Source organism: Parus major, chromosome 10, assembly GCF_001522545.3.
Source record: "Parus major isolate Abel chromosome 10, Parus_major1.1, whole genome shotgun sequence".
Classification (NCBI taxonomy): Eukaryota; Metazoa; Chordata; class Aves; order Passeriformes; family Paridae; genus Parus; species Parus major.
The window spans coordinates 18,723,274-18,737,550 of NC_031779.1; the positions used below are offsets into that span (position 1 = coordinate 18,723,274).

General features: G+C 45.8%; 1 protein-coding gene across 2 annotated transcripts in view; it reads left to right on the forward strand.

Annotated features, from left to right (window-relative positions):
- The window catches only part of SMAD3 (SMAD family member 3), a 66,699-nt gene that overhangs the window by 35,481 nt on the left and 16,941 nt on the right, over window positions 1–14,277 (forward strand). Inside the window, exons 2-4 of one of the 2 annotated variants that reach the window (XM_015639135.2) lie at window positions 12,282–12,475; window positions 13,396–13,500; window positions 14,200–14,274. In XM_015639135.2, coding sequence (XP_015494621.1) covers window positions 12,282–12,475; window positions 13,396–13,500; window positions 14,200–14,274 — 374 coding nt within the window. Of the gene's footprint in view, window positions 1–12,281; window positions 12,476–13,395; window positions 13,531–14,199; window positions 14,275–14,277 lie in introns of both variants that reach the window. The other variant, XM_015639134.3, reaches the window with a different exon arrangement.

The following is a 14,277-nucleotide window of genomic DNA, read 5'->3' on the forward strand; positions in this document are numbered from 1 at the left end:
GGATGGAGGCTGCAGGAGGAGCACAGGGGTTTGGGATGGATGGAGGCTGCAGGAGGAGCACAGGGGTTTGGGATGGAGGCTGCAGTTGGTCACAAGCCACTGTCCTACTTTTTGGTATGGGTGGCCTGATTTGTACAATGGTGCCAGTTCACATCGGGCTGTTTACAGAGCGCAGGCAGGATGTGCGCCGGGCTGTCGCACTGCATTATCTGCTCCTGGTATATTTTTAGGCTCTTGCTTCCATGACAAAATATTCAGTGACAGTATATTTGCCCACAAGCCTTTGAAGGTCTGTTTTTGCCTCATGGAAGAGCTCCCTTTGTTTGGGATTGAGCCAGCCTTTAAGCAGCAGCGCTGTGTGTTTTACATGTCATCTCCATAACGTTTCTAGAAACAAACTTTGGGTTGCTTTCAGTAAAGAAAGGTTGAGTTTGTGGCAGGCTGGCTGCTGATCAATCCTCAGTGCCAAACAAGTTGTGGGGAATGTTGTGAAAGCAGTGGGGAGGGTGTGTGGTGCTGGTAATTACAATAAACAGAGCAGCCTGTACAGGAGCTGCTCTCCTCCTGCCTCACAGGGGAAGACCTGCCCGGAGATCCTCAGGTCAGGCAGCAGAACAGGAGTGCAGATTGTTGTTGTGAGTGCTGGAGCTGAAATGTGAGAAAGTCGTGCTCTGAGGAGCAGGACAGAGACTTCTGGTGTGAAGTCCTGAGCCAGAACTGTGGAACTTTCCACCAGCACTGAGAGCTAATTCCCCAAGCTCAGCATATTCAAAGCCTGAATTCAAAACTCATCTTTTCCATGAGTATTTTTTTTTATTTTTTTTTTTTGCTCACAAGCTCACAATGGATAAAAATAAAATCTTAAGAACTAATCCAGTTAAGCTTTTTCTTGCTGGCTGAGAAGAGAGGGAGACAGGAGGAACAATGAGCACTTTGTTTCTCTTTTGCAATATCTGGTCATTGGTCAGATACAACAGCAGTAAAGGGGTCACATAACCACAGATCATTTGGAGTTAGATGTGCTGCATTAAAGGTCTGGGTGGGACATTTTGGAGGGGATAGAACCAGCACAAAGCCATGTGGGCATAGTGGCTTAAAAGACTGAAGAAGACAAATCCTCTTTTTTCAAGCTCATCTATAAATCAATTACCATGTGTTCCTTATTAATAATTTAGCTGCCAAGAACATGCTTATTGCTTTAAAAGAGGGGGAAAAATACAGACTGTCCCTGTACTGAGGAGCTGGCAGGCTCAAAGATGCAAGGCAGTACTCCTGGGAATATCCAGGGAAAACTGTAACCATGGGTTGTATTAATTACTTCAATAATTTTGCACTATCTGCTCCCTGCAAACCTTTTTGTTTGCTTGCATGGTGTTGATCCTGCTTGGTGCTCTCAGTTTAATCAGCCTTCCCAAGGAAACGAGATGGTGAAGGATCATCCTTCCATCTCTTTAGGGCTGGAAAGAATTTCTACACCACTGTAATGCTGAAAGCTGCCAAAAGCAGGGAGAGGGGCCTGGGTGGGAGGGAAGGAGAAGCCAGAGGGAAGATGTGGGGGATGTCCAGTCTGGACATGGAGTTTGGGAGAAGCTGCTGTTGGTATGAGCTCTCAAGTGTGTTATAAAAGAGGGCTGGACTGCCTTGAGGACAGGGTTTTCAACTTAATACCTCTGAGAAGGTGTGGGACAGTGTGAGAGAGGAGGGTGATTGATGGGTCAGAGTGATAATTTTAGCAGCTGTGTTTTCTGATGGGTTGGAGGAACAAGGTATTTATCTGATGTGCCAGAGAGGAGGAAGAGATTAGTTGGGATGACATAAGGACAGGCAAGTTGTTTTGATTGCTAAAAGGAAAAAGAAGGTGTAGGTCTTCACTTTCTTCAGAGGTTTGGATTTTTTTTCTTTCTTTCTTTAGCTTTTGCATAAGAAAATGTATGAGAAAATGGCTGGGAGGGCTACTAGGTGTGGTCTGGAGCAGCAAGTCTGTGCCAGGATGGGGCTGAGCCTGGGGTTTCTGGCTGCAGGTGCAGGCAGTGGCTTTGCCATTCCCCCAGCAGTGCTGGGGCAGCACAGAGACACACGACAGGTGAGATGCAGAATCAGAGAATAACAAAAAGGTTTGGGTTGGAAGGGCCCTAAATCCCACCCCATTCCACCCTTGCCATGGCAGGGACACCTTCCACTGACCCAGGCTGCTCCAAGCTCCATCCAGCCTGGCCTGGGATACTTCCAGGGATCCAGCCCCAGCTTCTCTGGACACCCTGTGCCAGCTTCCCACCTTCACAGGCAGGAATTCCTTCCTTGTGTTGAATCCAAACCTCCCCTCTGCCAGTTTAACCCGTTAAGTTGTGGCACAGAACTTGAGCTGATGGGTTTAGGGATGTTGGGAGGCAGAGCATGGAGCTGCCAGTGCTCTCCTCTAGGGGAGATGCCCTGGCACAGCTCTCAGCGTGGATTTGAGTGCTGGTTTGGGATCACACTGGACGCAGGAGTGACTGCAGCAAGTTCAACTGGGAGAAGGATGTCTGCAGACTTGGAGGTTTGGGAATGGGATAAGGAAAGTGGAGAGGGGTTGGACTTGCTGGTGTTTAGTGTCTAATTGAGAGGGGGAGTTAGATCCTGTTACAAACAGAGCAGACGGTGCAGACTCTTAAGTAAATAGGCTGAGTGCTGTGAGGGGGAGGGTGGTTGGTCATTGCCTCTGTGTATTTTAGAGAATCACATTTGTTTCACGGAGTTGTTTTTTTGAGGATGGAGTGGGCGTGTGGACCAAAGGCTTAGTCACAAGGGGAGGGGAAAGAAAACTGTCTTAACTTGTGAAGTCAAATATTTGTGACTTATCCCATTGTTTCCCTATCTTTGTGTAGTTTCTGTCCTTGTTCACATGCTGCGGGAGTGAGCAGCGCTGCTCGATCTGTGTTTGCCCATTTCTGCTTTTTGTAGCATCCAGGAGTTCCCACAGGGTTCCTGCTCTTTTGCACCCTTGGTCTGTGCTGTGTCCCTCACTCTCCTGCCCTGGACAGCCCAGGCAGTATTTAGGGAAGGTGTAGGTAGTGAAACATCTCCAATCAACAGAATTCTCCTGGAGGGTACTTAAACCCATGTGGATGATTCAATGGAAAGCCCTCTGTTCTCTGAGTCACTGCTGACCCAGGCACCCAGCAAGTGCATTTTGCTGCTCCAGAGGAGACAGAAAAAGGCCATAATTGAGCGTTACCCCTCTGTGCCTCATCGTGTTGGTTTAGAGGAGCTGGGTGGTGTTCCTGGGTCTCCTGTCTGAGTTTCATCTGCACAGTGATTGTGGCTGGCTCAGAAGTTCCCCCAGAGCTCAGATTTGGAGCTAGCCGTGGTGGTCTCATGGTGACATCAAAGTGCTGGCGTGTTGGTGTTGGCTGTCACGCAGAGTTTTGGTGTCCCTCTCATCCTGGCTGCACCACAGAGAGAGACAGATCTATTTGTGCACTTGTAGAATGCTGAAAACACTGAAGGATTAGAAAGAACTGGCAATTGTTTTGTCTGCTCTGGATTCCCATTCTGGGCACTGCAGAGGGTGTTGGGCTGCTGCTTCAGGACAGGAGGAAAGATCTCTCCTGTGGCTTCAAAAAACTTCCAGGCTTTATGTGGCATTATTGCCCAGGAAAATGTGAGGCCCGTGTGGGAGCAGAGAGGAGGAGAGCATTCCCAAACAGCATTCCCTGCCCTTTTGGAGAGTGCCAGAACCACACGCACAGCCCAGCCCACCTCCTGTGTGCCTGGCACCGGCCAGGAGGGGCCAGAAAGGAAGGAATTAGGAAGAAAAACATCCCTTGTTTCTGGAATTCTGCTGGCTGTTTTCCATCATTTCCCTGGCTGTGTCACTGTCCCTCTGGAGCAGCTGCCAGAGACACCAGGTGCTTTTGTCCCCCCGTGTCACCTTGGCCTTCCAGGGGTTGATAGAGGATGATGTGAGGTTGGCGTGAAAATCAAAAGCAGCTTTAAAATGTGCTCTGGCTTTTTCAAGTACAAACTAATATTTACCTGTGAGTCTGCTTCCCTCCTCATTCCCTCTCCTTGGCAAGCTCGAGATCTGGTTTAAGTTCAATGTTTAAGCATTTATCCAGTGAGGTTCCCAGGACGTGAATATCAAATATTCTTTTGAGTTTGGAGGGAGGGAAGGGGGAGCTGACAACAGGAAAGGTACCTGAAATGGCTCTCTGTTCCTTAAATGTGAGCTTGGATGCAGTTGATATTTTCAGCTGTTCGTAATGGACACCTCATGGAAAACTTTTGAAAAACATCTCATTTGGGAACAGTTCTGTGTCCTGTGGTGGTTGAAAGGTGACCTGTTTTCACGCTGGGGTTTTTTCTGGACTGTTCTTTAATCACTTCTTGCGTCAAGCTTTTATTACTGCTGACATTTACATGAAAATAAGGTATTTGTTTATGTTGAATTTCAGCCACTTGCTTTTTCCTGCTGCATTTTCTGTCACCCCAGCTGGATTTCCACGGAGCAGTAGCAATGATCAAACCCTCCCAGGAAGGCTCCTGTGCACGCTGGAGATCCTGTTTGGGTGATAAGAATGACTTGGCGTGATCCTGGTGCTTTGGAGAGCTCTTATTCATGGAGCTGCTCTCCCACACATCCTGCATTAGTCAGAGCTCAGCTTTGGAATTAGACATCCCTGCTCCAGGAGCACCAGGGCAGGGAAGAGTGAAGGAGAGAGGGAAGTGGTGCATCCAGACAGCAACACAGTGGAAAAATCACATTTTTGGCGAGCAGAGAATTCCTTGTGTCTTGCAGCATGGGGAAGACTCTTCCTCCTCCCTTGTCTCAAAGTTTTTAAGTTTTTAAAAACATAATCTGTAATTTAGGGAAGCAGAATTTGGCTTCTCTGAATAAGATAATTATCTTGGCTGGAGGGAGTGGCTAAGGGAGCGACTTCTGTCTGAAAACAACCCTTGCCCCTGCTCTGGAGAGTCACAGGAAAAAAGGAACCTTTCAGGTAGGCCCCATACACAGCTTCCTTTTTGGTGCTGAGAGTTTGAGGTGGGGGAAAAAAAATATTTCAGCTGAAGTTTTTTCCACTTCTCTGGTCCAAAGAACCCTTTTTTCTTATTGTACAGAACCTGCCCCAAATCAGAGTAATAACCCCAAAAGCAGCAGCACCTCCTGTCTGCCCTGAGCCTCCTCAGAGGTGTTGTAAAAGCTGATTATGAGATGGAGGAGTTTACAAAGTACTTCCTCCAAACACACCCGGGCTCTTGATTTCACTGGTAATTACAGACAGAAGGGACTGTAAAATATTAACTCGTGTGAGCTTTTAATGAGCCGTTCCATCTGAAATCTGCAGGCATCCCACTCTTGGAGCTGGATTTCTCCTACAACAGAGGAGCTCAGAGTTGTAAAATTAACAGAACCTTCTTCCAGTATCCTTTTTACCTCAGCACACACCTTGTGTTAACTCTTGGTGGAAACTCCTGGTGGAAACTCCGGGGTTTGTTTGGGTTGCTCTGTGTCATGGGGATTAGGGGGGAAAGCCTGTGGGAATCTGCTCTGGGATGAAGCACATGGGAAATGATTCACCCCCAGCTGATTCACTGCCATGCTGGAGCTGGGAAAGCTCATTTGGAAAAGAGAGGTGCATAAATCATTATTTGGGGGAAAAAGGGGAGAGGCTGATAAAGAACCCAGGAAGATTTTTTGTAAGCAAACTGGATTTTATTGAAAGGAGATCAGATCCAGGCACGTGTGGGATGGATCCCAAAGGACATCCCTGCAGAGGGGCTGGGGAGGAGGAAGTTTGTGGGACCAGGTCCCCTTGTTTGTGGTGTGCTGTTAATTGCTACTGGTTGTGCAAATAATTACATATCTGAGTGGCTGCTAACCCAGCTTGAAAAGCAATAGAACACAGAGCCGGTGGGATTAAGGGAAGACTTAAAAGGCCTCTGTAATTCCAGCAATGCATTGATCTCTGCCTTAAGTTGCTTTTGAAAATGGGAGATGGGAACTCTGGAAAATTTCACCCTGGATCTCATTATCCTTGCGGGGGAGGTCCAAACACAGATGGACAAACCTGGAAATAGCTGCTTTTCAAATTACAGGAAAAGCAGCAACATATTCACTATATAATAAAGAAAATAACAGCAACGAGCCTCGAGTAGCCTCAAACTATTCCAAACAAGATAATTGGAGGCTGGAGCACAATGTATTTTTAGCTATATCTGCTATAAAGTAAACATGTTCTTTGTCCAGGACCACCAGAAATGTTTCCATAAGAAATGTTGGCTTTGTCCCAACTTGATAGAATGCACAAACATTTGTCTGAGGAGCCAGTTCTGACTCTGGTATTTATATGAAGGTTCTGTTGAAGGCACTGGGAATTGTATATATTGTGAAGAGGAGGCCAAGGTCTTAAAACTGTCATTTTTCCCCACTCCCTCTGATAATCCCTTTTGTTAGCACACACATTTGGGGCAGCAGTTCTTGGTGGTGTGAGGCTTCTCTCCAAGCACTGTGCAGCACATGAGTTTCTTTTTCCTTTCTTTCCTGGGTTCTCTTGCTCTTTTTTATCTGGGTTATATCAACAGCTGATGCTGATTTGCAGAACTCTCTCGATTTCAGTGAAAATAGGAGCATTTTTTTCCCTACAGCATCAAGAAGATGCACATAGAAACTAGATATTAAATGTAAATCAGTGTAAGTACCACGGAGGCTGACAGAATAACTGAGTTTTACAGCAGGATTTTTTTGCCTTTTTCTACTTTTTGATTGCCATGTGCTGCAGTAATTCAGTTTTCTTTGAAATGCCTTTTGTTTTGGATGCACTCTGGGTTATGGAAGATTATCTGAATTTCCTTGGTATTTCCATCCATCCTTTTTCTCCTCATGAAAGTGCCCTGCCCATCCAAGCACAGGCCCCCACCAGGATGCCTGGAATCTCCTGGGACAGAGGAAGTTGCTGGTTTGCTTGGATGAAAGTGTGTTGGGTTTTGGATTTCAGCTTTGGAGTTAAATATGGGATTCTGGGAAGAAATGACGAGCTCTGATAAATGACTTTTCAAAAAGGCACGTTCAGAAACCTCTCCTGTGTCCACTCCCTGCACCCTTAAGGCTCAAGCACAAATAAATTTCCATGAGTCTGATATAGATTTGGGCCAATAAACTTAGCTGAAATAAATAAGAGGACCAGGATTCCTTAGAAAAACTGGGTTTCACATTTAGAAGTACCAGGGATGCAATAACTTCAGAAACACAGCCTCAAATTCCACTTCTACCCACTATTTTCTTTGGAGAAAAGGCAGAAATGTTGGAATTTATATTAGGAAGTTTGGAATTGGGTTTATGATTAATTAAGCATTAGGATATATTCTGTCCTTTCTGGGGTAGGAGGGTGTGTTTGGGTCTCTGGGGTATTGTATTTGTTTGCTGTGCTCCTGGCTATGAGGAAGAGGAGGAGCTGAAAGAAATAGAGGGGCATAAAATTACAAAATGGCTAAAAATAGAGGAGAGGGAGCTGGGTTTGGTAATCATCAACCAATATCCTGTAGCTGGGGGAGAAATGGAAGAGGTGTAAATAACAGAGATCAGTAAAAAATACAGGGGAAAAATTAGCTGATATTATGAGAAAATGAGATCTCTCCATAGCTTTAAAGAAATCAAAATTAAACTGAGAATGGAAGGGGGACAAGGCTCTGTGGATCTAGGAGCAGCAACAATGGGCAGAGAGTTTATGGTAAACCAATAAAATGTACTTATGTCTGAATGTGAAATTAGACTCTGAAAAATACAGTCTCAAGGCACCTGCTAAAGAGCTTACTGGAATCTTAATAAATGACTCATGCTGTCATAATCTGATCCTGACATCAACTCCCAGGGCTGGAGTTCTTCAGCTCTGCAGAGGGGGAAGGGGAGGCTGCAAAGACTGGGATGGAAAGGGGCAGCTAAAAATCCATTTACACAAGAGCTATCGATAATTTTGCTGTTAATCAGCTCCTTTGCAAACCCAGAACAAAATAGACTTGAGCAGAGAAAACAGGAATTTCTCTTTAAAATCTTTAGCTGATGCTGTAGGTGGTTTTGTAAAGGATGTGTGGTTTCCTTCCAAATCCAAAAGAGGATTTTAGTGGGAAGAAAAAAACCAGATGAGAGAGTTAAGAGGACAAAATTGGGGTGATCATTGACAGCACTGAGGGAGAGATTCATTCTTTTCTTCTGGTCTTGGCTCTGCCACAAACTTCTCTTTTGCTTTGGGAAATTCCTTTAACTCCATTCATTTCAAAGTTGTAAAAACTCTCTCATGTTGAAAATTATGCATTTATTAATTATTTTAATACATCAGTTTTAAACAGGAGTGTTCATGATTAGTTTCCTCTCTGGCAGCACATTGCAAACCTCAGCTTGACACAGGGAACTTCTATTTCCAGACTTTGAATGACAGCACTGTTAAAAGTGCCCCAGAAATTGGAAAATTCAGTGATGCTGAGCAAATTGAGGGGAAAGAAATGGCAAAGGATCAGCTTTGGAGTTACAAATGTGCTGCATGGGTCATTTTTTTATTGCCTCTTGTTGATTTGGCCGCTGTTGAGGGAAAGTTGAGATTTTATCCAACTGCTCAGTGAAGCCCTGTGGATATTGCAGAGTTCTGCACACAAAAGCCAGGTTCTGCTACAAGAATAAATGCTAATTTTCCTGCTGTAACTCAGATGCAGGGCCAGTAAGGAGCTACTTATCATGTTTTGTTTTCAGGAGAAAATCACAGCCTGTGGCCACAGTTCTTGGTGAATTTTAGAGCAACTGGCAACTTATTAGTCATGGGTTTAAAAACCAGCTCCTGCTCGTGGCTTTTAAAATGAATAATTTCAATTTTTCTTCCTGATGGTTTTCCTTTTTTTGCTTCTCCCTTTTTGCACATGTTGGTGTTACTGGATACTTGAGTTTTTCAGGCATTTTTCTCTCTTGCAAGATTAATGACAGGGATATAAAACTGATGGGGTAGGGAAGGGATTTGATCTGTAATGGAGTGAATCTGAATTTTTCCAACCTGGGCAAAAATATTTGGTTGTTTAGATCACTTTTCTTTGCACTCCTGTATTTTGTACTCCTGATTTCAGCTTTGCTTTTAAAGCAGGAGAATGGGTGCAAGGAAGAGTTTCAGTATCCATCTAAAGATAGGTGCAAAATGCTTAAATAGGAACAAATAAAATAACCAAAATCTTTCAGAACATGGGGTGGGTTTTTTGTCTTTCGCAATCCAGGATCTTACAAATTAAATACACTTAAAAAAAGCAACCACAAAAGAAACCCAACAGAAAAACCCCAACAACAACAAACCCCAAACAAGCAGAAAAAAAAAAAACCCAATCAGGCCTGGAAATCAAATTCAGGTTGTGCAATGTTCTCCTGTTTAATTCAGATTGTTTAAAAATAAAGCTTCAATGTTTCTGTCATTTATTTCCCTCCCCTCTCTGCTTTTGTTATTAAAGCTTCACCGTTGCCTTTTGCTCTTGGTGCAGCTTTTGGCCTTGGAGAGGCAGATTTGTGTGCTAAATTTCCCTAGAAAATGGCTTTTGAGGATGGATCCATCCTAAAGGTGCTCAGCCTGAGGGGGATTTTGGTTCTCAAGGACTTCATGGCAGTGTAGGAATATTTGGATGACAAAACATACATTATGCTGTTTTTTTAGAGAACAATCAGTGCTAAGTTTTGGTCCAAAAATATTGGTAATTTCAAAAGAAATCTTGTTAAATGATATGGAATAATAAATGTATGAAGGCAGCTGTACAGGGAGAGCTGCTCAGCCCAGGCTGGTTCGAGAAAAGGCAAAAGGGAGGAACAGTTCAGCATCCCAAGGGAAATTTGGGGTTATTCTGCTAATTTTAATGAAATCTGGATGGTTTGGGATCATCCTGTGCTTCAGAACAGGACCAGGAGAGGGGAGAAGTTGTGTTTATTATGGGATGGCTCATGTGACATGTCCTGAGCAGGGTTGGCTCCTCTCATCTCCTGTCCCCTCTGAGCCACACCAGGAGTGTTCTGTGGGAGAAAACATTCCTTGAGGGCTGAGGAAGATGCTCCTGGAGGCTTGGGGAGGACAGCAGGTGATGTGGAGCTGCCCTGTTCCTCAGCCACCTTCCCAAGGATGATGATTCTGTCCCAGGTCCCTCAGTGAGGAGCCTGAGGAGAGATTCCCAACCAGCAAAGGCCAACAGACCCCCAGGGCTTTGGGGAAATATTCCTTTTACCTTATCTCTGATGGAGGGAGAGGATGCTGGGTTTGAAAATAAACCAGATGGCTCTGTCATTGTAAAAAGTCTCTTCAGATAAAAGAGAATTCCATCTCTGTGCTGTGGGCAGAGCTTGGGATGTGGCAGGAAGAGCCCTCTCCCCTCCAGCTGATTGGGAAGTTTGTTGTAGGGGAGTGTTAGGGAGAGCCCCATCCTTGAAAATAACCCCAAAGTCAAACACATTTTGTGTTTATTCCCCACCTCAGCTGCTCAACCCAAATCCTCGATGTCGTGTGCTGCTGCAGGCTGGGAGCAGGAATAACTCTTCTCCTGTGGGACACTCAGAATATTCTCTCTGAGTCTTCTTTTTTCTCTTTTTTCCTCACTTGGATGCAAGATAATGCAGGCAAAGATGAGGGCAATGGAGAAGCACTCGTGGTTTATTCCTGTCTCATATTTTTTTTAAAAAAATTTCCAACCTGGTTTGTTTTGAGGTCACATCACTCCAGTCTTGGCTCCAGTGAAATCAACACCAAAATTCCCACCTTTCCCAGAAGCTCAGGTCTAGCCACTGGCACTCTCCTCAGGAATATTCCCCAGTTTGTTGGAATCAGTTGTGTTTTGCCTTCCCTGTTGTTGTAGCAGTGTTTGCAAAGGTGTGTGTGGTACCGAGCTCTGCCCCAGAGGAACTTTTGGGAAAACTCTCAGGGCAGCCAAGATGAGCCCAACCTCTTTGGAATAATTGTTTGTGTGTTTTGCTTTGGGTTTGCTTTGTTTTTCTAACTCAGCTGCCAACACAAAGAACCAGGGGGAAATAATTCCGAGTAAAAATTCAACTTTCTTTATTTTCGTCTCTCCTTGACAAATTAAAAAAGAGAAATATTTAATTTCAACAAAGCCCTGAAGTGTTTCATTTGGGTCATTAGGAAAAGCAAGGGAAATGAAGGGTTAGACTTCAAAGGAAGTGCCTGGGGGCAGCTCCCATTCATCCAGGATGGAGGAGACCCTGCTCCAGCTTTTTCCTCTGCTGGAGAGGAGTTGAAAACTCTTGTCCTGCTTCCCAGTGCTAGGAAGAGGCTCTTCTGGGGTGAGTGTGGGATTGGGTGAAAAACGACCTGGAGGAGACACAGGGTAGATGTAAAAATAAAAATAAGCAGTGCTGGAAAAACTCTTTTATTTGCTTTTAATCTGCAACTTGGAAAATGAAACTGGAAGTCTTGGTTGTTTGTAAGGTTCCTGAACTTCATATAGACATAGTAGATACATTTATGTAAAAGGTATCTATGTTGATTTTGTCACAATTAAATTGATCTATCTGTGTTTTAGAAGTTCAGGTTTATTGAGACACATTTTAAGATGTAAGACCTTTCCAAGCCAGCAGAGATGGCTGAGAGCTGTGCAAACCCTGCTTGTTTAGGACACCTGCCAGCGTTCAGGGAATACCACTGAATTGTCGTGCTCTTACTGGCCACAGCTTTTGTCTCTGCCTCCTAATCAACCATAAAATAGTAAAGAACAAACCTAAAAAATCCAGATATCCAAAAGTAAATCCAGAGCAGAGCTGTTGTATGAAACAGATATTATTTGTTGTGGATGCTTCATCCAGTGCCTAAAGGGGCTTCAGGAGAGCTGGAGAGGAACTTTAGACAAGGGATGGGGGCACAGAACACAGGGAATGGATTCAGAATTAAAGAGGGTGGGGTTAGATGGGATATTGGGCAGGAATTGTTCCTTGTGAGAGTGGGGAGAGGCTGGGATGGAATTCCCAGAGCAGCTGTGGCTGCCCCTGGATCCCTGGAAGTGTCCAAGGCCAGGTTGGACAGGGCTTGGAGCAGCCTGGGATAGTGGAAGGTGTCCCTGCCATGGCAGGGGGTGGCACTGGATGAACTTTAAGATCCCTCCCAACTCAAACCAGGCTGGGATTCCGTGATTTCACTGCTTTTGGAGGTAAATCCTTGCCCTGAAGACGGGCACCAGTGGCCTTGGCAGCACCAGGGGTTGGTGACCGCGTTGGGACAGAACCACCCCCGTGGCCCTGTGTTAACTCCAGGCTCACCCACCCTCGCTGTGCTCCTCTGCAGGTCCCTGGATGGGCGGCTGCAGGTGTCCCACAGGAAGGGGCTGCCCCACGTCATCTACTGCCGCCTGTGGCGCTGGCCCGACCTGCACAGCCACCACGAGCTGCGCGCCATGGAGATGTGCGAGTTCGCCTTCAACATGAAGAAGGACGAAGTCTGTGTCAACCCCTACCACTACCAGAGAGTGGAGACCCCAGGTAGCACCACAGCCCTGCCTTCAGCCTCTCCTGCAGCAGGAGGCGTCTCCAAGGGCATTCTCAGGAGATCCCTGCCCTCCTCAGCCTCTCCAGGGTGTTCCCAGGAGATCCCTGCCCTCCTCAGCCTCTCCAGGGTGTTTTCAGGAGATCCCTGCCCTCCTCAGCCTCTCCAGGGTGTTCTCAGGAGATCCCTGCCCTCCTCAGCCTCTCCTGCAGCAGGAGGCATCTCCAAGGGCGTTCCCAAAGTGGGTCTATTATTGGTGGTAATCCCTTCCTGTATGGAGTAGAATATTTTATGAACCTGCACTCAGAAGGAAAACGCCGTTGGGAATCAGTGAAACCCCAGAGAGCAGGTTCCAGGTTCCCAGTGTGGCCTTGTGTGCACATAACTCACAGAGGGAACCATAGCAGTGTTCTGTGCATCCCTCACTGCTGGGGTTAAATTAAGGATTAACTGTTGAGCTGGGTCTAAGAACAGCTCCCAACTTCCTGTTCTGGAGTCTCCTCCTGCCTCGGGAAGAGACTTTGATCTGGAGCTGCAGGAGCCTCTGCTGCATGTCAGCACAGATCTGCAGAGCCAGGCAGGATGTTTATGCTAATCCCACCTGCCTGCTCCATCCTATGGGAAACTCATTCCTTGGGAATCATGGGGTGCACCGTCTCTTAAACGGTGTTTCAAGCAGAGCTGCAAGGGAGCAGAGACCAGATGTGCTCAGATCAGCTCTATCCCATTCCCAGCTGGGAATAAACAGCCTCCTCACCTGCTGCTGTTACTCCAGAGGCAAACACCAAATCCTGTCCCTTAACGAGCCCCTTTGTATTCCGTCTATTTAAAGCTCTTACTCCAAACTGGTTTCTCCTCGTTTTCTGCTCTTACTCTCACTTTGTTTTTAAAGCTGTTCCCTGTCTTCCCTTCCCAGTGCTGCCTCCGGTGCTGGTGCCTCGGCACACGGAGATTCCGGCCGAATTCCCACCCCTGGATGACTACAGCCACTCCATCCCAGAGAACACTAACTTCCCTGCAGGTATCGAGCCCCAGAGCAACTACATTCCAGGTACCTTGTGTCTTCCATACAGGGAGCAGAGGGAAGGGTCAGAGAACGCTGGCAATCCTCACTGGGAATCCCAGACTTTCTGGGAATCTTCCTTTCCATCGTTCTTCTGGAGCTACAGAGTGTAGAAATAGCTGGAAATTGTAAATGTGGGCACTCAGCAGGGCTGTTTGTGGCTTTGTTTTGTTGGTTTGAAACTCACCTCTTCATTCAGTGGTACAGCCTCGGTTTATTGTGAAATCTAAACTGGATGTTCTCTTACCAGGTTGAGATTTGAATAAAATTCAGCCATTTTGTGTAAAACTCTCCAAATTTCTGATGGAATTGAGCTCTTCTATTTATGTATCTCTTTAACAAGCAATTTACACCTTATTTGCATGGACAAGTTATGCAGCTGCACTCCAGGAGAGGAGAAATATGTGGACAGAAAACTCCCTCCGTGGCTTAAAGTTTCATGGGACTGAAAATCCGGATTTTTTTGTTTTCCCCCTCCTGTGTTATTCACAAATATGGATATCACCCTGGCTGTGCTGACTCCTCCCTCCAGCAGCTTGAGAAAGAAAAGTAATAAAAAAGAATTTGAGCTCCTTGTGAATGACAAGTGAATGTTTTTGGTGCCTAAAATCCAGACTTTTCAGTTGCACTGACAGTGTGATGGTTTTGTGCCTCCAGAGACCCCTCCTCCAGGCTATTTGAGTGAGGATGGAGAAACCAGTGACCACCAGATGAACCCCAGCATGGATGCAGGTG